The sequence below is a fragment of the Eretmochelys imbricata genome, chromosome 5 (genome assembly GCF_965152235.1).
Source record: "Eretmochelys imbricata isolate rEreImb1 chromosome 5, rEreImb1.hap1, whole genome shotgun sequence".
In the NCBI taxonomy this organism is placed as follows: domain Eukaryota; kingdom Metazoa; phylum Chordata; order Testudines; family Cheloniidae; genus Eretmochelys; species Eretmochelys imbricata.
This window is the reverse complement of record NC_135576.1, coordinates 50803961-50829309: the sequence shown is the minus strand read 5'-3', so window position 1 is coordinate 50829309 and position 25349 is coordinate 50803961. Positions and strand designations below refer to the sequence as shown.

At 41.0% G+C, this 25349-nt stretch overlaps 1 protein-coding gene across 7 annotated transcripts; it reads left to right on the top strand.

Annotated features, from left to right (window-relative positions):
* Positions 1 to 245: 245 nt before the first annotated feature.
* GTF2H2 (general transcription factor IIH subunit 2) lies at positions 246 to 25037 on the top strand. 7 transcript variants are annotated; one of them, XM_077817099.1, is made up of 16 exons: positions 246 to 435; positions 1436 to 1527; positions 1608 to 1685; positions 3149 to 3185; positions 3938 to 4024; positions 6374 to 6424; positions 7001 to 7055; positions 7996 to 8101; positions 10053 to 10143; positions 10295 to 10382; positions 11058 to 11165; positions 12437 to 12500; positions 15764 to 15867; positions 23567 to 23669; positions 23929 to 23968; positions 24637 to 25037. In XM_077817099.1, the coding sequence occupies exons 2-16, from the start codon at positions 1472 to 1474 to the stop codon at positions 24754 to 24756; spliced, it is 1188 nt and encodes a 395-aa protein (XP_077673225.1). In that variant the 5' UTR covers positions 246 to 435; positions 1436 to 1471; the 3' UTR covers positions 24757 to 25037. The 7 variants fall into 7 exon arrangements, 5 of the variants coding, with proteins under 5 accessions (XP_077673225.1, XP_077673222.1, XP_077673224.1 ...); XR_013346147.1 differs by lacking the exons at positions 246 to 435; positions 23929 to 23968 and adding exons at positions 690 to 807; positions 24033 to 24136 and having other exon boundaries at positions 24637 to 24774; XR_013346146.1 differs by lacking the exon at positions 246 to 435 and adding an exon at positions 690 to 807 and having other exon boundaries at positions 23929 to 24136; positions 24637 to 24774.
* The last annotated feature ends 312 nt before the right edge of the window (positions 25038 to 25349 follow it).

Here is a 25349-nt window from a genome sequence, read left to right as displayed (position 1 = left end):
CCATGGTGGTGGTGACAAATAATTTGAAACGATTCCCTCTTCTTCACAGCAGCTCTGACTTGTCTGGGTTTAGTTTCACCCAGTTTACCAACCAGGTGCTGAGTTATTTCCGGGGTCGGGGATAACCACTTAACTCCTCCTCTCTTCACAGACAGATTTTGAATTTAATGGGTGAAAGAGCAAAGGTTCAGAGGCCACAAGAGCGGCCAGCTCTGGCTGGGGAGAGTTTCCCCTCGCAGGAACCAAGGAAGTGCGAGGCTGGACGCGCCTAAAGGTCCATTTCATCCCGAGTCCCGTCTCTGACTGACGGCGGCCGCGCAGTGGAGGCTGCAGCGCCTAGCACAATACCCCTGCCAGAGCCAGTGGCAAGCGTCCAGCCCCGTGGGGTCTGGGGCCAGGTTCAGAGCCGCCTCCTCCCGAGCCGGGCCCGCGGAGGTACGAAGGCGGACGCTCCATGGGCCGCAGCGCAGCCAGGAGCGTGCTGGGGTCCCGCGTAACTCGGGCCCCGACCCACGGCAGCCTCGCACAGGAGCGCGCGGGGCCAGGCGGGAGGAAGAAGCGTTGGTCCACAGCGCCGCGTGCCTGCCGGGGGTGGGGGACGACGGCACGTTTTACCCGCGTGTAGCTCCCCCCGGGGGCCGGGCACCACTCCCCGCCCCGTTCCAGGCCGGCCCTTCCTGAAGCCGGAACGTTCCTGCTGCGGCCCGGCGCGCCGGTCGGACGAGTTGCAACAGCGCCGAGCGCCTGAGGTTGGGGGTTGGGGGTTCCGGGAATTCGCCGCGGGGAGCTCGAGCCCGGTCCCGGCAGGTCAGCGCCGTGCACTGGGATCCGCGCGTCCCCCCGACACCCCCCCGCCCCCAGCCGGCCTAGGAGAGCGGGGCGCACGGGCGGCAGGAGCAGGTCGGGGCGGAGGGGAAAGTAGAGCCGCGCACAGGCCCCCGGGCCAGCAGCCTCAGCCCTGCCTCTCCCGGGAGCCCCGGGTAATGGCTCCTCGCCGACTGGCCCCGCCTCAAGTCCTCGGGACTCCCTTTAGCTCTCTAGGAAAGTTAATTTGCTTTAAAAAACAGTCCTGCCCTCCCCTCTGTGGGGCGTGGGAATGAGCGTCATTGGCTTAAAAACGAACCGGTCACAATAAACGCGCGGAACGCGTTCCCCGGCGCGGTGTCATTTAGCCCGTCTACACTCGCCCCCCCCCCCCCGCCGCCCCGCCCCGCTCAGGAGCGCGCCCATGCGCAGGGCAAAGCTCTACCTGCGTGTTAGTATTATTGGGGGGACCTAGTTTTGACAAAAGTAATTCAGCATCTTAAGTCACATTTTTATTGTCAGCCCAGAGACTGGTAGGTTGTATTAGTTCCCGATGTGCTATCGCACGTAATCAGACAGAATTTATCAAAAAGCCTTTGCTTACAAGGATGTAATCATTTGTCCTTAACAGTATCGTAAGCAAGCAGATTTGGACAGACAGACAGACATGGATGACGAGCCTGAAAGAACTAAACGCTGGGAAGGGGGTTATGAAAGAACATGGTAAGCTTTGTTTTATTAATTATTTTATTTTAAGAGAGAAAATTTAATCTAATTTGTATGTAATAAATTGTTCATTGTAGGGAGGTTCTCAAAGAAGATGAATCTGGGTCACTGAAAGCAACTATAGAGGACATTCTTTTTAAGGCGAAGAGAAAAAGGTAAGTAGTCAGTTCTGAAGTACAGGGAACACATTAGGAAAAACTCATCTCTGATGTAACTATGTTGAAGTCAGAGGAATTACCCACTGAGAAAAAATTGTCCCCATCAGGTAGATTAAACATACTGCAATATTTATAAGTAAACATACTTTCTCCTTTTCCCCCTTTTTTCCTCATTCTATGTCTTAGATTCAGCCTCCCGTTCCGTAATTCCATCTATACTTAATTGTGCCAGAAAGAGTAACTTGAGATTTCACTGCAGCAGGGGTGGACAAACTTTTTGGCCTGAGGGCCACATCAGGGTTGCAAAACTTTTATGGGGGGCTGGGTAGGGAAGGCCGTGCCTCCCCAAACAGCCTGGACCCTGCCCCCAAACAGCCTGGACCCTGCCCCCTATCTGCCCCGTCCCACTTTCTGCCCCCTAGTTGCCCCCCTCAAAACCCCCGACCCATCCAGCCTGTCCCTGTTCCTTGTCCCCTGACCACTCCCGCCTGGGACGTCACCCCTTATCCACACCCCTGCCCCTAACCGACCCCTGACTGCTCCTCCACCCCATCCAACTGCCCCCTGACTGCCCCCCAGGACTCCCTGCCCCTTATCCAACCCCTCCCTGCCCCCTTACCACGCCGCTCAGAGCGGCAGGAGCTTGCAGCCACGCTGCTGTCCTGCCTGGCAGGAGCAGCGGGCCAGAGCGCTGGTGTCGCAGCGCGCTGAGGCTGCAAGAGAGGAGGGACAGCAGGGGAGGAGCCAGGGGCGAGCCTCCCCGGCTGGGAGCTCAGGGGCCAGGCAGGATGGTCCCGGGGGCCGGGCCGTAGTTTGCCCACGTCTGCTCTACAGCCTGTTTAAGGGCATTGATACTAGGTGGTTCATACCTCTGCTCCCAAAGAAGTTAGGTCCTAAACTTATATATGTGGAATGCAGTGTGCTGCAACTAGACTACTGAATGTAAATAGCAGAATCCATCTTTGTATGTCCTCTAACAAAATATTGATATACAGATTATTTTAATCTGTTCATTATTGGACTGGCTGGATATTTACCTAGTGCTGTGTGACTTGCACCAAATTATAAATTGAAGTTGTTTAAAATTCTGTGTCTAAAAACATTCTTGGCAAAGGCTAGTTTTAATTCACAGATTGATGTTAAGGCATAAAACCCCAAACTTTCAAATATATTATGTTTTTGTAAATAGTTCAGAGTGGCAAAGAAGTTCAAAACAAATAACTCCATTAAAATTTGATAAGACTCACTGCACTGTTTTTTTACTGAGCCTCTGCCCTCCACAGTTTTTCATAGCCCTAGTTGTATGGCTATTTAGAACCTAATCTTTCATCCTTTTTAAATGCATTGATGTTAAGGGTAATTTAGCATGTAATGTAACTGTAGGATTGGCCTTAGTTATTGATGCTGTTTTAGAATCCCATGTTATAGTCTTAGCTCAAATTCTTCTGTATTTTTACCAGAATCTTTGAACACCATGGGCAAGTTAGACTTGGAATGGTATGTTTATATAATCCCCTTGACTCTTATATCTAGTTTTGTTGTGTCTGAGATTATTTGTACTGAAGTGGTTTTCCCTCTTCAGAAAACATAGTGGCTTCAAATCTAAGAAATGTTTTTACTGACTTGATGTGCATGAGTTTGAGGTTTCTTTCTGTCCCAACAGACAATTTTTTTTTTTTACTTTCGTGAATTGGTGTGTAGTATGCTAAATGTTGAAAGTGTCTGATATTCAAGAGACATGGGTTCTATTTCCCCTGCTTTGTGATACAGTTGAATCGCACAGCCTCTTGGAGTCTGTTTCCCAATGTGTAAAATGGGCATAGTGGTACTAGCTTAATTCAAAACAGTTGTGAGAACTGATTGATTTGTAAAACACTGACTTCCTCAGTTGAAGTGACGATATAAATACAAAATATTATTATTCCATAATCCTTTTGAGAGAGGATGAGAACAGTGATAATTTATCAGGAGAAGATCTCTGCTCACATTGTAAAAGGAGGATGGAGAGGAACTTAACCTCTTTAATCAGCAGCAATTAAAGAATCCTTAAAGGCCATTATGCTGTTCCATACTCTAAATATTGCCAATGTGATAGAGAAGGCTGTACGTGTTTTCTATTTAATGTACTTGAAATAAACAGTAATTTTAAATTACTGTCTTATAAATTTGTTTCACGTGAGTTTTAAAAGTTTATCTTAGTTTCAAACCAAGAATTTGTGGAATTAATATCCTTTATGATTATGATTCAGATGCGTCACCTTTATGTGGTGGTAGATGGATCAAGGACTATGGAGGACCAAGATTTAAAACCTAACAGGCTTACTTGTACCTTAAAGGTATTTATTTTATCAAAAGTATGTTAACCTACCTTTGTTGTGATGTCTGCAGATCACATCCATCTGGGCTCGAACAGGATTGCAACTACCTTTGACTAATACTTATGTTAATGCTCCCATCTGCCTCTTTCCTCTTTGTCTGTTGTTTGTCTTACATATTTTGCAAACTGTAGATCAGTGATTCCCCGACTTTGTAGTAAGGCGACTCACCAACAATGTTTGGTTGGTTGGTTGTTGTTGCAACCCACCATTACATATTTGCACCCTCTGTTCTGGCACTGCAACCCTAATCCTGGCCCAGTGCGAGGACTAGGAGAGGAAGGGCATGTTTGGAGAGTGAATACACCCTGCACTGATCCTGCAGCGGCAGCTCCTATCCAGGGTGTGTCCCCCTCCAGATGTTGTGACCTGGTGCACAGGAGCGCAGCACCTCTCTCTCAAATTTGGCCTTGCTTCCCCTCCATGGTGACCAAATTTGAGTGGGTGGCACTGCAATACCATATACCAGGTAGCAACACCTGGAATAGGGAGCTGGCCTCAGCCCCACGGGAGAGGAGCTGCCACTGTGGAATGAGTATGGGGTGAGCTTGCTCTCCAACCCCCAACTTTCACCAGGCTGGGAGAAGTGTATGCTTGGCTAGGCTGTGCAGTGATGGGTTAGTCTGGCCCTGGTTGTGGTGATCCGTCTAGAATATTCCTGTAATCCACTGGTGGGTAGGGACCACTGATTTGGGAAACACTGTTGCAAACTCTGTGAGGTAAAGGCTGTCTTTGTGTTTGTTTTGTACAGTAACTAGTACAATGGGACTGTTTGGCATCATTAGACACAACAGAAGTAAGAGTAATAATAATAACGTTAGGAGGGCTTTGGAGACGTTTAAACAACAGAAAGTGCCATACAAAGAATGTGGGAATTAGCAGACGGGGGGTATCACCCATAGCATGCAGTGGAAAGAGAACAAATACACTTTACACTTCTTAAAAATAAATTTTAATATTTTGTACTGAAAATATGCTTCAGGTCCTGATTGAGTCTGTGATAGTGACTTATTCCAATTTAGATAGGTATGACTGACTACAGTGGACTGAACTTGATGGAGATAAGATGTTGCCCTGATAATAACTAAGCATTAAAATTATGTTTTAAAATGTGTATCATTCTGATTTCCTATACAAATAAAACATTTTATTATGTGCCGTATTTATGGCAACAATTTTAGCTAACATAGGAAAAACTTTCGTATTTTGCTGAATCAAATACTCTGTTTTCCTCTTCTCCTTGTAATACAGTGGTGGACCCCCTGCAGCCCATCAGGGTAATCTGATTGCGGGCCACAGGACATTTTGCTGACGTTGACTGTCCGCAGGCACAGCCCCCCCAATTCCCAGTGGCCGCAGTTCTCTGTTCCTGGCCAATGGGAGCTGCGGGAAGCGACAACCAGCATGTCCCTGCAGCCCGCTGCTTCCTGCAGCTCCCATTGTCTGGGAACAGCGAACTGCAGCCACTGGCAGCTGTGGGGGGCCGTGCCTGCAAACAGTCAACGTCAGCTAAATGTCCTGTGGCATGCAATCAGATTACCCTGATGGGCCGCATGTGGGCTGCAGGTTGCCCACCACTGCTGTAATATCTTCCATGTGTTCAGAAGTATCGATAATGTAGAGTCCTTGGTGTGAATTAGGGGAACACACTTTGTTTAAACTTCAGAGCTTTTTTTAAAAAAATTAAGTAATTATCAGTATTTCTTTTGTGTGAATGGGGAAGACCCTCTGTTCAAAATAACGCTAATCTTCCATGTGTTAACCAAAATACTGCTTAGTTTTGGTTAGTGAATTTGAGTCATATGGAAGGTGGAATAAGTTTGGCTGAATATGACTTAGTCCCGGATCTATTCCTGCAAACAGTTACATGTGTTTAACTTTACGGACGTGAATAATGCTAATGACTTAATTGGTATACACACATGCTTAAAGTTGTACAACCGTTTGCAGCATTGGGACCTTAATTTTTGCTAACTAGATTATTGGTCACAGAAAATAACTCAATAATCATTACCACTGATCTGTATTACAGATTAAAATTTCAGCTGTTGTCTTAATTCTAACTAATACTGTTAGATCTATTTTAAATTTGCTGCAGAAATAACAGTAGTGTAGTTATCATGTACTTAATGTAAACTGAGATTTTTTTCTAAAGTTTCTGAAGGGTACTATGCACCCAAGGAGTGTAGAGGTGGAGGATTAGGGTGTTTAAAAGTTCTAAATGGTTTTATTAGTACTGTACTATCATTTTAACAGATATGAAATGACTGATGTATTGAATTATCTAATACTCAGAACTTTTTTTTATAGTTATTGGAATATTTTGTTGAAGAATACTTTGACCAAAATCCTATTAGTCAGGTAGGTATGTACACCTGTGTTGGAAACGAGATTCATTGTTACTGATTAAGAAGTTGTCTGAAAACAAAGTTGGAAGAACTATTTTGAAGTTTTCATTTAATTTTAATAATTTTCCAACAGATTATTTTAAATTAGTAGTCGTCTTTTCCTCTTTCTCTCCTGATCTTGTGTAAATTTTTTTTCCTATTAAATGGTGAGAATGAGAAATCAATTGAATACTGATTTACAGTTTTTCTGAAGTACAAATGCTAACACAATTAGGATTTGGAATTGCATTCTTAAAGACAGGAAGAAGATGTAAAGAGACATTTTAGTCTTTAAGGGCTTGAGGTACCAATAGGGTGAAGAATTAAGAATATATTTTCATCTTAATACAAAGGGAGTTGTGCTAGTAATTTCCTGTATCTCAAGGTGAGAGCTGGTTTCAAATTACTGTGCTTGGGGAAAAAAAGCCTGCAGAGAAAGATGTAGGTATTGTAAGCACTGATCCAAAAAGATCTATCTAACAATACACCGGGTATACGAAGAATGTAGATCAAATTGTTTGTAACTCACTAATAGAACTATTTCTTGCAGATTGGTATAATTGTAACTAAGAGTAAAAGAGCTGAAAAGCTGACAGAACTTTCAGGTAGGAAAGAAGTATCCTTTTGTATTAGAGAATCATTGTCATCATAACTGTTGCACTCTACAGCTCTGATCTTGCAACTTATTCCATACAGGCAGACCCTAATAAAGTTAGTAGAGCACCAGAAGGATGTAGGGGTCAATGTTAGTGGATCTAATTGCAGGATAGTAGTCTGTTTTGAGATAAGTTTCTGATTGGTCAGGGAGTCTACTTATGCTTAGAAATATAAATATATGTATGTTTAAGAGCAGCAATCAAATTTCAATATTGATTTTTCTCTTGATAACTTTGTGCATGTAATTTGTATTGACTGCCAACACATGAATTTCTCTATTGCCTCCCTTTCTGCTCTTTTTTTCCTCTCGCCAACTTCCTCTTTTATATACATTTTCATGACTTGGTGCGAGAGCCGTCTTCTCGGAGCACTTCCTGTTTGGAACAGCCTTCCTGTATTTCTCCCTCATCAATATTTCAAATATCCTATGAAAAACATACCTTTTTTCCGATACTGGTTATTTTCTTTCTCTCCTTGTTATCTGTTTTAACTTTGCAATTGTAGTTAATGGAGGCCTTATGATCTAGTGGATTAGAGGTGAGGCTGAGAAACAGGAACACTTGATTTTTGATTTAAGTTCTACCACTAACAAACTGTGTGGCTTCAGGCAAGTAATTTAACTTCTCTTTGTCTACTTAGCCAATCTACTACCTTGTTTAGGTGCTTTGAGGGTGATTTAATGTTTGTACAGTGCTTTGAGGATGTAAAGGACAGTGTAAGTACTAAATAGTATTGTTACTAAAACAATTTGTGATACAGTTCACACAAGGATATTTTCGGTTTATGTATATCATACTGTATCAGTATAAATTTAAAAAAAACTTAGTTGTACATTCTTCTGTTATCTTACCATTTCAGATGAGTTTTGTTTTTTGTTTTTACTTATAGGAAACCCAAGAAAGCATACAACTGCTCTGAAGAAAGCTGTAGATCTGACCTGCCATGGAGAACCATCTCTGTATAACTCTTTAAATTTGGCCATGCAGACTTTAAAGTTAGTATATGCAGGTTATTATAGGTTTTATTCTTTTTGGAACAACAGAAACTGATAAAACGCTGATTGGGAGTAATGCCTTGCATAGTGCTGCACTGATCCTTCTGAGATACTTTAAGGTGTTATTGCAATACAAATAACTAACTTCTGCTTTGTACACTTACAATCAACGTAATTGTCATTTAAAAATTAAAAAAAAGCATTTAATATTCCCAGACAAAAACCTGTTTATGCTGCTGTTCAGATGGGAGTATGTAATTGTTAGGAAAAATTGGAAGCATTATTTAATATTAGTAAGAAGTGGGAAACTTTGGTTTTCTGTCTCTATAAGAGCACAAAGTATTTATCAGAACATATAAACAAAACATAACTGTTAGATATCTATAACATAAATATCAAATGTCGCCTTGTCTTTTGGTTCACTCTTCAGTTTCAACACCTTGGAGAAACAATTACTGCCAAAATTAACACTTTGAGTATTTGTGTATATGATTTCATTCTCTTCTTTGAAGAGGTAGGCAAGACCACAGCTGTTACATGTAAAGAGCTGAAAAGTGCAGATTTTGAACTTTTAACTGCATATTCATTAAAGCAAAGAACATATTAAAATTTTTCTGCATAGTAAGTGGTTCAGCTCTTCAGATATGAACAGACTTTCCATGGTGCACTCCAAAGCTGTAAAGTCAAATGGAAAAGTGGTGTAAGTAATAGTCTGTAGGAAAGGTTTTAATGAAATTGACTATGAGGCTAAGACAAATGGAACCTGGGTTACTGTAGCAAAAGGAGCAATTGATGAATTATTTTTTTAATTATGATAGTGTGTAAAGGCCCCACTCAGGATCCAAGCCCCTTTGTGCTGGGTATTGTACAAACACAGCTGAAGACAACATAGTCCCTGTCCTAGAAAGATTAAAATCTAATAACAGATGAAAGTTTGGAAATGGGGATATAGCAGACAGGTAAATGAACAGGATGATGAAATACCATCAATTTTGTTAGTGTCTATTTTTATTTTTAACTATTTCTTTTTAATTTGGCTGTAGAGGTAGGGTCTGGGGGAATGGCAGGAGTGGGGCTAGTTAAAGGTATGAGAAAAGGAAGGAGGGGGAAGAGGAACAGTCACGGCTTACCACTTGCGCCAAGGTCATCTGGCTGAGTTTTGTATGTATCACATGAAAAGTGAGTAGCTTTTTAGATTTTTGCTGGGAGGGAGCTTGCATGGTAAATAAGTGGCATGAGAGAAAGAATGGATGTTTGAGGGAGAGTCTGACTGGTGAGCAAGAAAGGCCAGGAACAATGACAGAGTAAAGGTGGTGGTGGATATTGCAGTAGGTTACTAGGACAGCTAGTTAATGTGGTTCTAAATTAAGAGCCTGAAAAGGAAAGACAAGAAGCTTGTTGTCTGAGTTGATGGTGATTTCTTTTTCCTATAGGGAATTGAAAATGAAATAAAATAGATTATCTTAAAGCATTTGCTGTATTCTGATATGTGAAAGTGAGAGAGAAATAGAAAGACACAATAAACTTTGAGAACCCTGCTCTCTGTGAAAGATGTCATAGATTTGCATCTCTGAATTGACCACAGAATAAAGTTTAAAAAAAGTGCTCGGAGATTTGTTGTGGTGGTTTCAGACTGAATCTAATTTATCCCTGGAGGACTGTGGTGGGATAACTTCAAGAACTATAACAAGCCATCAACTGAAAGGGACATTTCAGTAGGTTAGATTTTGGAAAAGTATGACCTTATTGTGGGAGCAATTCTGTGAGGGATTTACATTATCCTTTGGTGTTTGTGGGCATTAGCCATGTGTTTTTCTGAATTTTGTACAACTGAGTACTAGGAAATGTTACTCTTGGGGACACACAGCATCAAACTTCAACGTACGTGTATGTAATTGTTATATTCTTAGTTTATAGCTAATTTAAATATACATCTTTTTACCTTCTATAGGCACATGCCAGGACATACAAGCAGGGAGGTTTTGATTATCTTCAGTAGCCTGACAACGTGTGATCCATCTAATATCTATGATCTAATTAAGGTATAGAAGTGAAGAATTAGTACCACTTAAAAAAAAAAATGTTGTTGAAGCATCATTTTTTGTCATTACTTTTTAATTGAAAATGTATGCACCTTTTACAGTTTTCAGTTCTGCTGATGCATTTGGGTGTTTTTTGTTTTTGTATGTGAAGTGCTTAAAGGCAGTTAAGATCAGAGTATCTGTCATCGGCCTATCTGCTGAAGTTCGAGTTTGTACTGTACTTGCCCGAGAAACGGGTGGTAAGTATATAGACTGATTCTGAACATACGTCAGTAATAGTCATTTAAGTCTGAAAGTAAAGTAACTGTTTTGACAATTTTTTAAAAATAAATTTTGATGTTTAAAGAGGATGTATTTTTTTGACCATACTGTTGTGTTAGGAGAATATTTCATAATTGCTCCCTCCGTTTAAAGAAGTCATACAAATTCAGTAGATTTGATACGTAACTGTAGCTGCTGATTTGGAAGAGAGATGATTAAAGAAATAGGGATACCTGAAAAAGTCTATAGGTAAACTGTATCATATTAAAGTTAATAAACATGTATTACCATTAGTGACTACAATGGTTAGTGGGGAAAAAAATTGCATTGTATAAGTTAGTGTGGAGAGGGAAGGGTAGGCTCTCTCTATCTAACATTTTAGAGGTACACAGTCATACTTGTATATTTAAAAAAAATATGTAGTAACTATAGGTAACATCCCATATATTTTGCATTATTAGCACTATACATTTTTACTTAAACTGTTTTCAAGTTTAGCCTAAACTTGATATTCCAGGTTTTTTTCTTGTTCATGGTTCTGATCTCAGTAAAACTATCCATACATTATTTGAACAGGTATTATGATTGTGGTGTTTTCGTATTCTTAATACATGACTCTCCGCCAACTCATTTATTTTCTTCCTCCATGATAGGAACATACCATGTAATTTTAGATGAAAGCCACTATAAGGAGTTGCTGATGCATCATATTAGCCCTCCACCTGCCAGTTCAAGTTCTGAATGCTCCCTTATTCGAATGGGTAGGATTGTATTTTATTAAATTTTAAGTGCAAGATTTAAGAATCTTTGGTGTAACATCCTCTTTTGTGTCTTCTGTATTAAAATAATATGAACAAAGAAGCTGTTTGGAATCTGAAAAACATATCGATACATAATTGTTTTCATTTTAAGTTTTCAGTTTTAGCAAACTGAATTCTAATATATTTAACAATATACCTACAAACCATTTAGCTATTTAAATTAAAAATTGAAAATTAAAACAAAAAAGAGACAAAACTCCATTTTAAGTGGGTAGTAGCAAATTTTACACAATATTTCTTTGTGCGGTAGTGGAAAATGTGATATGTAAAATATTAAGAAGATAAACCTGAAAAGTGTGCCTCTCCATTTGTATTTCTGTTTGCCATCTTATCATGATGACTGCCTTCTGTACCTTGGCCAAAACCCATGAGCCTTTTAAATGCATGCCAGTATTGCTATGTGATTAACAAATTGGGCATATATTAACAGAAATCTTGTCAGCATGTTCCTTTCTAACAACTGGAATCAGCTCCTTGGCTTCCTCCTGATGGAAAAAGAAAGAGTGTGAGCCTGAAGTTAAACCAAAGTAGCAGCACAATGTTCTGCTGCTGTGCCACTGTGCAGGCTTGTTCCCCATTTTAAAACAACTTTCCTTTCATTTCTCAAAGTGAATAAATATATAAAAAGTAGACACTTGTGTGTAATCCTTATAATTAAATGATTTAAGTTTTTGTTTTTTCAGTCTAATCGGGGGAACAGAAATAAAAAAACTGTTTCCTTGGTTGAGATGAGCTATAAAAATAATAACCAGAGGAGGACTCGAAGCTACCTAGGACCTCCAGAAAATATTGTATTAACCATCACACTGCACTCAGAGGGATCGTGTCTCTGAAGTCTGAACATTAAATTATTTCCCTTAATTTCTGACTTGAACCATAATTCCCTTTAATACATTGTTCTTTCTCCTTCTGTACTATCTCATCTAATTTTCTGTGTAATTGCCAAAAAATTGGGGTTTGTCAGTTTCACTCTAAGTGGGGGAAAAAAATTGTTTTTGTAAGGAGATGCAATACAAGATTTGGAGGTAGAAGTAGGAAGAGAACAATCATGATGGATTTAATATCTAGGAAAAGGTGCATTGATTTCTGTAATAACATGAAATATTCTAAACAGTAACCCCTAACTTTTTAACTTCTCCACTCAAATAGGAAATTGTTTGTTGTATGTTACCAATTCATATAGTGATGTAATATTTTTCTTGGCTCCTAAGGGTTTCCTCAGCATACCATTGCGTCTCTCTCTGATCAGGATGCTAAACCATCATTTAGCATGGCGTAAGTAAAATATGGTTACTTTTAGGCATTATTAGAACTCTGTGGTATCCAGATAAACTTAGAAAATGCTGTATTTGCACTGAAAGGTACAAAACATCATGAAAATGCGTAGGCAGCAGGTGTGCTGTGACCACTGCTTATGACATTGTTCATGAGAGACAAGGTGGGTGAGATAATATCTTTTATTGGACCAACTTCTTCTGGTGTGAGAGACAAGCTTTTGTGCTTATACAGAGGTCCTCTTCAGGCCACTGCATACAACTGTTCATAATAGTCTCATTTTGTACTGCTAACATCTGTTTGTATGCAGCTGTTGTCTCTTATCTTATACTTTTAGATTTTAAGATCTTTAGGTAGCATCATCTTTTGGTTGGTTGTATAGTGCCTAACACAATGGAACCCTGATCCCTGACTGGAGCCCTTAGGAGCCACTGCAATACATATACACTTTTTACTATACTATAGCAAATAATATAAATCAGCATCCTTAAACATGGTGTTGATAAAGAAAGAATACCTGGAACTGAGTCTTCCATTCATTTCGTTGTTAATGTATAGTGAAATTGAAAGCTTGATGAGCAAGAGAGTGCCCTTCTTTGTGAGAAAAGACAATAGAGGATTTATTTTTAAGTTTCAGAAGGAAAAAAATGGTTACTCACCTTCTCATAACTGTTGTTCTTCGAGATGTGTTGCTCATATCCATTCCAATTAGGGGTGTGCGCACTGCGTGCACAGTCGTCGGAAAGTCCCCCCCCCCCCCCCAGCAGCGCCTGGAGTGGCGCCTCCATGGCGCTCAATATATGACCCTTCTGACCTCAGTTCCTTCTTGCCAGTTACTCTGACAGAGGGAAAGGAGTACTTGTGGCACCTTAGAGACTAACCAATTTATTTGAGCATGAGCTTTCGTGAGCTACAGCTCACTTCATCGGATGCATACCGTGGAAACTGCAGCAGATATTGTATACACACAGAGATCATGAAACAATACCTCCTCCCACCCCACTGTCCTGCTGGTAATAGCTTATCTAAAGTGATCATCAAGTTGGGCCATTTCCAGCACAAATCCAGGTTTTCTCACCCTCCACCCCCCCACACACACAAACTCACTCTCCTGCTGGTAATAGCCCATCCAAAGTGACAGCTCTCTTCACAATGTGCATGATAATCAAGGTGGGCCATTTCCTGCACAAATCCAGGTTCTCTCACCCCCTCACCCCCCTCCAAAAACCACACACACAAACTCACTCTCCTGCTGGTAATAGCTCATCCAAAGTGACCACTCTCCCTACAATGTGCATGATAATCAAGGTGGGCCATTTCCAACCTGGATTTGTGCTGGAAATGGCCCACCTTGATTATCATGCACATTGTAGGGAGAGTGGTCACTTTGGATGAGCTATTACCAGCAGGAGAGTGAGTTTGTGTGTGGGGGGGTGGAGGGTGAGAAAACCTGGATTTGTGCTGGAAATGGCCCAACTTGATGATCACTTTAGATAAGCTATTACCAGCAGGACAGTGGGGTGGGAGGAGGTATTGTTTCATGATCTCTGTGTGTATATAATATCTGCTGCAGTTTCCACGGTATGCATCTGATGAAGTGAGCTGTAGCTCACGAAAGCTCATGCTCAAATAAATTGGTTAGTCTCTAAGGTGCCACAAGTACTCCTTTTCTTTTTGCGAATACAGACTAACACGGCTGTTACTCTGAAATCTGACAGAGGGGAAGGTGGCCGGGTTTGGAATGGATGTGAACAACACCTCTCGAAGAAAACAGTTACAAGAAGGTAACTGTTTTGCTTCTTTGAGTGATTGCTCATATTGATTCCAATTAGGTGACTCCCAAGCCTTACCTAGGTGGTGGGGTCAGAGTTATGGAATCACAGACTGGAGTGCTGCCCTGCTGAAGGCTGCATCATCTCTCATGCTGGGTGATGGCATAGTGAGCCATTTCCGCTACAGCCGCCGGAGCGCTCCACACCAATGAAGTTGGTGCCGGGTCTTGCTCCGCTGGGGTGGGGTGTGGTCTCAGCACCTCCTCCATAAGGAGCTGCTTTAGGCGGCAGTCTCTTGCCTTTTTTTGTTCTGGGGCGAAACCCTTTACAAACCCTGCACATGTCCGCTTGGTGCGCTTCCCCCAGATGCTTTAAGCAAGCGTCGTGGGGGTTGCCTGCTGGATTGGCTTATTGCAAGGTTTGAACCCTTGGGACTTAGGCATGCCCTGAGTCCCCAAGGGGAGAATGCAGTTGGGAGTGGGGATTTCCCCTCCACCCCAACAGCTATTGATCATAACTGCAGTAAACTAAACTAAACTAGAAATAACTCTAAAACTACACTACACAGAAAGGCTAGGGAAAACGAGGAGAGCTTGCTAAGCAAGTCACCACAGTTCCAACAACTGTCACTGGCGGTAAAAAGAAACTGAGGAGGTGCTGGGTTGGGGGGGTCATATATTGAGTGCCATGGAGGCGCCACTCCAGGAGGCTCCACAGCCAAACTGGGTGCTGCTAGGGGAAAAACTTTCCAATGACTGTGCACGTGGCATGCGCACACCCTAATTGGAATCGATATGAGCAATCACTCGAAGAAGAACAGTGTATACTCCATGAGAGAATTAAAATGCATATCTTTTGTTTTTAAGTCCAAATGAGAGTTTCTCTGTGTGTGGAAAAATTATGACTATAATATAGTGGATGCCTTTTATAAAGTCACTTTCTAGAGGTAAAGGAAATTTCAGTTGTGGGGGGAAAATTAATCTTCTGTTATGGAGGGAAAGCAAGGTTCTGGCTTCTGAGGTGGCTAAATCAAGCATAAATTTCCTCTCTTGGAAAAAGATTTCTTTAAACCATTAGATCTTGGATCACATTTCAAAAAGCTTATTGAACTCCTTATGACATTTCCCTATTCTTGGATGTTATTGAGACACAGGGTTAGAAACTCCATTATCAGTGGAAATTGAGCTACTAGGTAACACTTAATAAATTTCTGAATATTTTGCTACTTAAGAAATGGGAAGGTTAATCCCAGGATTTAATTAAAGACCCTGGTAAAGTGTTGGTGTTTTCTTATAACACTTCATTAAGTGGCCATGTCATTTAAGGAAATGTGTATTTAATAGTGAATTTTCTGGTTGATTTGCAACTTTGCATCACACCAAACTCTATGTGACACACTCTATGCGTGTTCTCCAATTCTGTCCAACAGTTTCACATTTGTCCAAGAGATTTCAACAATATTGATTTCTTCTCTTCCCGCCCCACCCCCAGGCACTTGGAAAACAACAGTGATCCAGGTCTCACGCTGGGTGGATATTTCTGTCCCCAGTGTAGAGCCAAATACTGTGAACTCCCTGTGGAATGCAAAATCTGTGGTGAGTATGAAAAAACAACACAAAGTATATAGACTTGGTGAAAACAAAAGGAGGGAAAACAGAGAGATGATGTAATGGGAGGGGGTCTACTAGACCAGCAAATCAGGAGAAGGAGGTGAATGAAGCATTTCTAGAACAAATTATAGAAATAACGAAAACATCAGACTTGGTAGGAATGGGGGACTTTAATTACCCAGGCATCTCTTGGAAAAGCAATATGGCAAAACACAAAATGTCCCAAAAATTCTTGTAATGTATTGGGGACAACATTTTGTTTCAGAAGATGGTGGAAGTAACCAGGGGAACACCATTTTAGACTTGCTTCTAACTATCAGGGAGGAATTGATTGCAAATCTGAAGGTTGATGGCAATGTGGGTGAAATGATCATGAAACAATAGATTTTATAAAAAGAAAAGGAGTACTTGTGGCACCTTAGAGACTAACCAATTTATTTGAGCATGAGCTTTCGTGAGCTACTGCTCACTGAGCTGTAGCTCACGAAAGCTCATGCTCAAATAAATTGGTTAGTCTCTAAGGTGCCACAAGTACTCCTTTTCTTTTTGCGAATACAGACTAACACGGCTGTTACTCTGAAACCTGTCAATAGATTTTATGATTCTAAGGAAAGGGAGGAGAGCAGCAGAATAAGGACTTAGACAAACTCAGAGAACTGGAAGGTAAGGTCCCATGGGAGGAAAATGTAAGGGATAAATGAGTTCAGGAGAACTAGCAGCTTCTCCGAGACCATATTAAAAGCATAACAGCAAACTATCCTGATGTGATGGAAAGATAGGAAGGATAATAAGAGGCCACTTTGGCTGCACTTGAAAATCAAAAGGGAATCCTACAAAAAATGGTAACATGGACAAATTGCTAAGGAAAGTACAAAAGAATAGCACACGCACAAAATCAGAAAGACTAAGGCACAAAATGAATTGTACCTAGCAATAAAAGGCAACAAGAAGAGGTTTTATAAAGACATTAGGAGCAAGAGAAAGACAAAGTGTAAATCCTGTACTTAGCAGGGAAGGAGAGCTAATAATGGATCACATTGAGATGGCTGAGGTGTTTAATGCCTATTTCTTCCGTCTTCACTGAAAAGATAAGTTGTGACCAGATACTTAACACAATTAATATTAACAACAAGGAAGAAGGATTGCAGACCCAAATAGGGAAAGAACTGGTTAAAGAATATTTATATGTATTCATATTGGCATTGCCTGATGAAATGCACCCTAGGGTACCTTAAGGAATTACCTGAAACAATTTTGCAACCATTAGTAATTATCTTTGAGAACTCATGGAGGATGGAGGAGGAATAGAGAAGGGTGAAGATAGTACCTGTTTTTTAAAAAGGGGGCCCAGGGAATTATAGACCAGTCAGAGGTGAAAGTAAGCCAGTACGGTGTACCAGTAAGAAAGTGGCCGCTGGTATGGGCTGGTACATAGCTGAAATTAAAGTGCTGCCGTGGCAGTGCTTTAAGGACCATATCGGCAGGGCTGCCGTCGGGGGGGGTAAAAGGGGCAGCTGCCCTGGGGCTCGGCTATTTAAAAGAACACAGGGCTCCTGGCCACCACTACTGCAGCAGTGGCTGGAGTCCCAGGCAGCGCTGCAGGAGGCTGGCCCCCAGTCCTGCCCGTAGGTGTGGGAAGTAGGAGTGTGGGAGGTGCCACAGCACCCCCACGCTTTGTGCCCAGAGTGGCCCCGTGTTGGGGTCCCAGCCGTCAGCCTCCCACCCGGGGGCCCCACTGCAGGTCTCAGCCGCCGGCCCCTCATCCAGGGTTCCAGGCGCTGGCCCTGGGGGCTCTGCTGCTACTTGGGGTCCTGGCCATGGGGCTCCGGTCCTGGCTCTGGCCTTCACAGCTGCCCCTAGCTGTGGTCCCAGCCTGGGGCAGTGAGGGGCGTGGACAGGGCAGCGGTGAGGGGGTGCAGCTCAGCACCCCCGCCCTAAAAATTGTTCCAGTGTCACTGGCTGTGCCCCTTCTGCCCGAGGCCCCGTCCCTTCCAGGGGCCCAGAGCTGCCCCCCACCTTGCTCAGGGACCCAGCAGCCCTGTGTAGCAGTAAGAGATTTAAGCTACTTTCACCCTTGAGACCAGTCAGCCTAACTTTGATACCTGGAAAAATATTGGAACAAATTTTTAAACAATCAATTTTAAAGCACCTAGAGTATAATAGGTTTATCAGTAATAGCCAGTGTGGATTTGCTAAGAACAATTCATGCCAAACCAATGTAATTTCCTTCTTTGACAAGGGTACTGGCCTAATGAGTGGGGGCGGGAGGGTGGCAGGGCAGCGAAGAAGTAGGCATGATTTATCTTGATTTTTAGTAAGGCTTTTGACACAGTCCCACATGACATTCTCATAAGCAAACTAGGGAAATGTGGCCTTGATGAAATTACTATAAGGTGCATAACTGGTTGAAAGACTATACTCAAATAATAGTTATCAATGGTTTACTGTCAAGCTGGGAGGACATATCTAGTGGGGTCTTCCAGGGTTGTGTCCTGGGATCAGTTCTGGTCAGTATTTTCGTTAATGACTTGGATATGGAGTGAAGGGTATGCTTATAAAATGTGTGGATGACACTTAAGTACGGGAGGTTGCTTGCACTTTGAAAGACAGGATTAGCGTTCAAAACCACCTTGACAAATTGAAGAATTGGCCTGAAATCAACATGATGAAATTCAGTAAAGACAAGTGCAAAGTACTGCACTTAGGAATACAAAATCAAATGCCCAACTATAAAATGGGGAATAACTGGCTAAGCGATAATATTGCTGAAAAGGATCAGGGGTTACTGTGGATCACAAATTGAATATGAGTCAACAATATGATACAGTTGCAAAAAAGGGCTAATGTAGTTCTGCGGTGAATGAACAAGTGTAAGACTTGGGGGGTAATTGTCCTGTCTGGTGCTGATGAGGCCTCAACTGGAGTCCGGTTCTGAGTGCCACACTTTAAGAAAGATATTAACAAATTGCAGAGGCTCTGGTGGAGAGTAACAAAAATGATAAATGGTTAGAAAACCTGACCTATGAGTATTTCGTGTTTTCAGTTTTTATTTGTTTAAAAAAAAAAAAACTGGGAATTTTTCAGCGTTTATTTTCCAAACCTTAAAAACGGGATGAAATCAGGTTAAAAAATTTGGGGAAAAATTGGATGGGCGGGAGGAGGAGAAAGGGGGGAGGGGAGGAAATACCCAAAAACTTTTGTAATATACACATTTTACTACCGTATAATTTAAACTTTTTTTTAAATGTACAAAGGTATATTTTGTGTCTCTCAGAGCTTGTAGTTTTTCCCAGAAATCCTGGTTTGCGTACGCTTGTATAATTTTCTTCAAAGTATCTTCACTCATGTTGAGCCTCTTGCAGTCATGGAATTAGTCTAATTTTGAAAATATGCACTCTGCATCAGTAGATCCAGGGGATACACTCATAACTTGCTGTGCCACTTTGCTGAAGTTGGGAAGTGTGTTTTGATGTTGTTGTTGTTCTAAAAAGCGAGAACATCCAGTTACGTATTGTCAGGGTTAGGCAAGTTCATGGAATTAGTAAATGCCCCTTTCAGATTTGAAATTTTATCTTTAGTGGCCAGTGGATGAAATACTCTGGCATAACTGTCATATTCTGCTGCAAAATTCACCTTGAGGAAGGGGTGCAATACCGGACGACATTCCAAAAAGAATCTTTTGCACCAAACACTTTGGGGGTTCAGATTATAGGCCACAGTCGTCTCCTATTTCTGGCTGTGTTGTGCTGAAGGTTTTGAGTGCTTGTTTAATTTTTCTTGTGTTCCAGGGTGGGAAGGATTTCCAGAAATAGATGGTTTTCTTGCCATATGTTTCTCCTGCAGCTTTTATGCTCAGTTCAGCTGAGATTTTGGTTCTCAGGATCGGGTCAATATCTTTATTGGCAAACGGCAGTAGTTGGGAGAAAATTCGAGTGTTTTCTGTGTGTCACACAGTGACTCTAAGTTTTCAACAATGAATATTACCTTGGTGTGCAGAATCTAGCACTTATTTTGGTTATTTGTCAGTCTCTTCAGAGTTTCTGCTTTAGAACCAACAAACTCAGGATGATCTAGGAGATACATTAGCACAGTCCACGTGTTATTTACATAACAAGCAGCGAAATACAGCTCATCCACCAATGTGGCACAACACAGGGGTAGTTAATTGGCAATTGGCTCTGCACTCAATTCGCACTGTGTTAAACAAAGCCTTCAGTTTGTTTGCAAGCTTGAAAATGGCCCTGAATCCAGTGATACAAAATTTCACATCTTTCATTTCTTCTGTAGCAGTAGCTGCTGACAGCACAGTATTACTCAGATGAGCTGGACTGGTAATACACAGCAGCTCCGGTTTCTGATTGAGTTTAATCTCCTGTGCAAACGTAGTCATGTAGGAAGCAGAATCTGTATTAGTTGTGGCCACATTTTCCCTAGTTGGTACATATCAAACATGTCAGTTATTGTTGTGTCAACAAAACCGCTGTCAGCAGAGGGATGAATGTCACATCAGCACAAAACAATGTGGGTTTATTTGCTTTGAAATAAAAAAATGAGAACAAAAAGCCAAGAATTGGATGGTCCAAAGTGTCAGGAGACTCATCACAAATCAGACTAGACTCCACATTTCCGTCAATCTGTTCCATCAGTGTAGGTGCTAAAGCATTGTCGTTTTCTTTCAGATGCTTACGAGTGAGGTTGTCTGCATTAGGAAGGGTTTTTGCAGCTGGACAGTATTGTTGCACAAAGTCATCAATAGGCCCCTCTGCTATTAACAGCAGTTGTCCAGCAAAAGAAAGAGCACGCACAAATTAATTGACACAATCATGCTGTGCCTTCTCTTTCATTAAAGCCCTGGTAAAAGCTCCTGGTATTGACTGTTTATCCCGAAGCTCGCTTTCCTTCTTTAAGCTTCTTGTGTCACTTGCTTTCAACATGTCCCTTTATTCTGTCAGCATGAGCACGGACCTCTATTCTGCAGTACTTGCAGCACAATGCATCCTCCTCAGTCCCATCTTTACTTTTCTTGAAAATGTCTAAGCACTGATTTGCTTATTGGTATTCCGCATAGGTTTGCGTTTTCATCCCATGTTTACCTTTTTACCTTATCTATCTATAACCCCCAAGGAGCTTACCTAAGTTTCTGGGACTCTATGTGCTGGTAGTTCAGGGAGAGGCATACCCTTCCCCTGGGAAGGGAGAGCCAAGGGCAGACTTGAGTCTGCTAGGCAACCAAGTGGGAGAGAGGAGAGATACTGTGTAGAACAACAGGTTTCAGAGTAGCAGCTGTGTTAGTCTGTATTCGCAAAAAGAAAAGGAGTACTTGTGGCACCTTTAGAGACTAACCAATTTATTTGAGCATAAGCTTTCGTGAGCTACAGCTCACTTCATCGGATGCATACTGTGGAAAGTGTAGAAGATCTTTTATGCACACAAAGCATGAAAAAATACCTCCCCCCACCCCACTCTCCTGCTGGCAAAAGCTATCTAAACCCACTCTCCTGCTGATAATAGCTTATCTAAAGTGACCACTCTCCTTACAATGTGTGTGATAATCAAGGTGGGCCATTTCCAGCACAAATCCAGGGTTTAACAAGAACGTGGGGGGGGGGGGGAGGTAGGAAAAAACAAGGGGAAATAGGTTACCTTGAAGGTAAAAAAACATTTCCCCTTGTTTTTTCCTACCCCCCCACCCCCCCCAGCCGTTCTTGTTAAATCCTGGATTTGTGCTGGAAATGGCCCACCTTGATTATCATACACGTTGTAAGGAGAGTGATCACTTTAGATAAGCTATTGCCAGCAGGAGAGTGGGGTGGGGGGAGGTATTTTTTCATGCTTTGTGTGTATAAAAGATCTTCTGCAGTTTCCACAGTATGCATCCGATGAAGTGAGCTGTAGCTCATGAAAGCTTATGCTCAAATAAATTGGTTAGTCGCTAAGGTGCCACAAGTACTCCTTTTCTTTTTGTGTAGAACAACAGGGGCCCCTGTTGGTTTGGGGAAGGATTGCAGGCATGTCTGCTCAGAGGAAGAGGCAGTCAAATGATTGACAAAGGAAAGCCTGGGAAGAAGAGCGAGCTTGATCAATAGGGAATGAGATGCCCATTCCTGGGAGCCTTGGAGTGGGGAGAAACCATTTTGGGGGTAGTCTGGAACCAGCCACAGAAAGGGTAAGACTGGCTGTGTGGGGATCCTGAAGAACCCAGACCCGTCTATCCAAACCCATAAGGAGATTGGTAGTAACGGAGATAACCAGGTACATAGGGGCCATTACATATCTTTTTCTGTGGAGGATTGATTGTTTAAATTCAGTGCCACACTAAATGAACACAAAGAAGTGGACAGGTAGTGTTTCCTTGTGAGCCAATCGTAGCACGATATTAATGTTTAATTTTCTAACCTCTACCGTGTGTGCACTGTGTTTTACACTGTGGAACTGCTTCAGTTTCAGAGCTGCAGGACACAACAATCGCATAAAGCGTTAGTGTTTAACAAAAATAAGTACCTGAAAAAATACTGAGTGGATTGAGAAAGGGGTGTAAATCAGTAAAAACTGAACACCTTCAATAAACCTGGTAATTTATCAGTGAAAATTGGTAAAAACTGAAAACGTGGAACACTATGAGGAAAGGTTAAAAAAAACTGGGCATTTCTAATCCTAAGAAAAGAGGACTTGGGGGGAGGGAACCTGATAGTCTTCAGATACGTTAAGGGTTGTTATAAAGAGGATGATGATCAATTGTTCTCCATATCCACTGAAAATAGGACAAGAAGTAATGGACTTAAACTGCAGCAAGGGAGATTTAAGTTAGATATTAGGAAGAACTATCCTTCTAGTTAGACAGTACTGGAATAGGCTTCCAAGGGAGTTTGTAGAATCCCTGTTGAAGGTTTTTAAGAACAGGTTAAACAAAATAAATGTTAGGTGTGGTTTTAGGTATATTTGATCGTGCTTCAATGTAGGGTGTTGGACTAGGTGACCTCTCAAGGTACTTCCAGCCTTATATTCCTATGATTCTTTACATATAATGGTAAGCAACAACAAAACAAATCCTTAAGCTATTGGGATGTAGAAAAACTCAATTGTGCCTGTTGCAGAACTTGTCCTTAATTCTATAGTCTTGGGTATCAAATAAGTTTGAGGCTCTCCGGGCTACAGTGTGTAGAAAGCAATACCATAACACAGACTGTTGTGTCAGACTGGATGCTGAATTCCTTGTGTGCTTGAAACTTTCATTGAGGACAGTGGGAATTTGGGATGAATCAGAATTTGATCAGACTCCATTTCTTTTGTATTCCAGTATCTTTTATATTCACTTGATTGGCATACATACATATCCAAAAAGGGATTCATTTAGCAACCAATATAGTTAGATAGTATAATGGAAATATCACTTGTGCTGAGGAAAGGTGTAATTTGCCTTCATTGAAGGGCTTGGGCATAGTTATATTTTTATTATAGAATTAAAATAATAATTCACCAACCCTCAAAAGAAGTCTTTAGTATACTTTTGTAAACCTCTGTAATCACTAACCTAGATGGAACAGAATGGAATTGTATAACTTCTAATTCTTAAGAGATTTTTAAATTTTATGTGGACTAAGGCAGAAATTCTCCTGTATTCATGAAATCAAATATCTTGACAGATGATTTTTTTTTGGTCTTTTTTTTTATTTTGGCATTCAAGGTCTTACATTAGTCTCTGCACCCCATCTGGCTCGGTCTTACCATCACCTGTTTCCTTTGGATGCCTTTCAAGAAATTACACTGGAAGAATATAAAGGAGAACGGTATGTAAATCATGCCTGCTATAAAGAATCAACTTGAGCCCTTACAGATTTCATCTTCTGTTTTGAAAATAAGATAAGTTGGCAATGATTTCTTTAGTAGTGGTAGAACTAGTGCATGTTAAGTTAAATGGCTGTGATTTGTCCTTTAAATTACAGAAATGGATATCAAATAATTGTATAAGAAATGACTGTGTAAAATGGTGTTGTTTAACAATTTTTTTCTCTGCTTTCAATAAAAATATTGACTTCTGTTTCATAGCTATTGTCAAGGCTGCCAAGGGGAGATTAAAGATCAACATGTAAGTTATTAAAATGTAATGTAATTTGCACACTGCTTCTTAATGTAATTTAATCTTTGTGAAGGTCATCATGATGACAAAAAACCTGTATGGAGACCATCATGTTGGCTAGATTGAATTCTCAGTCCTGGCTTCTCACTTTTTCGACTGCAAATCAGCACACTTGAGGTAAGGGAATGTCCAGAGACTCAGGTGTGCTGCTGCTCTTGCTCAAAAAGTTGACAGGGCTAAGAATGAGTCCTGTTCTCACCTCTGGGCATAAGGATGGTGGGAGTCTCTAACGAGTAGAGTAAAATTAGAGAAAAATGAGCTTTGTCAGACATGATGCTTATAGTTGTAGAACTCTTTAATGTAACCCGTACTTATTTTTTTAAACATATGTTAGCTGTAGTACTCCTAGGATTCCCAAGTTATTACAGTGATGGGTTTTTTAAGGGTGAGAATTTGGGCAACTCTTTTAGTTTAATAGGAAACACAATTTATAGTTTATTCGGATTGAATCTAAGCTATATTTAGCCTGAAAGATACTGTCTTTTCATATTGGAAACTTTAATTTGATGTAAATATGCAGCATAGTTTTTTGTTTACAGTACTCTATTGCATTACTGTAATAAACAGGGATATTTGTATTTGAAAATTTAACTTAATTTTTTAATCTTTTCACTCAGGTTTACATTTGTAAAGTCTGCCAGAATGTATTTTGTATGGAATGTGACTTATTTGTTCATGATTCTCTGCACTGCTGTCCTGGCTGCATTCACAAGGATCCTGCTCCTCTGGGTGTATGATACCAGGTGTTTGTAGAGATTGTCCTACCTGTTTCATTCTTGCACAGAGTCAAATTAGACTATTCAACCACAGACTTCAGTAAGGCAACTCAAAAACAAGAAGAAATACCTAGATGAATGCGGTAACAAACCCACTTTTTAGTTAATGTATAGAATTGGAATATTTAAATTCTTCTGGTTAATGTTTATAAAAATATCTGCATCATCTGATTCATTTCCCGAACTTGTTTTGAAAGCCTTTGACTTACTTGAGTCATGCTAAATAAAGTGTAAATCTGTAAGTGTGTGGAAAAGTGATAAAAATTGATTTGTATGCTAAAACTTTTTTTTTTTAACAAGTTATGAAACAACCATGAACCAATCAAATATATTATACTTAAACATGGTTTTTCTACCCTTGGGATAGAATTTTTTAAATTATAATAGAAACAAATCTTTTATTATAAGAACTTATCCAAGTACTTTGTGACAGACTCGCAGGATAAACTTTCTAAATCATAAACATAGAAATGCAGGGCTGGAAGGGACCTCAAATAGTCATCTAGTCCATCCTCCCATGTTGAGGCAGGGTTAAGTATACCTAGGCCATCCCT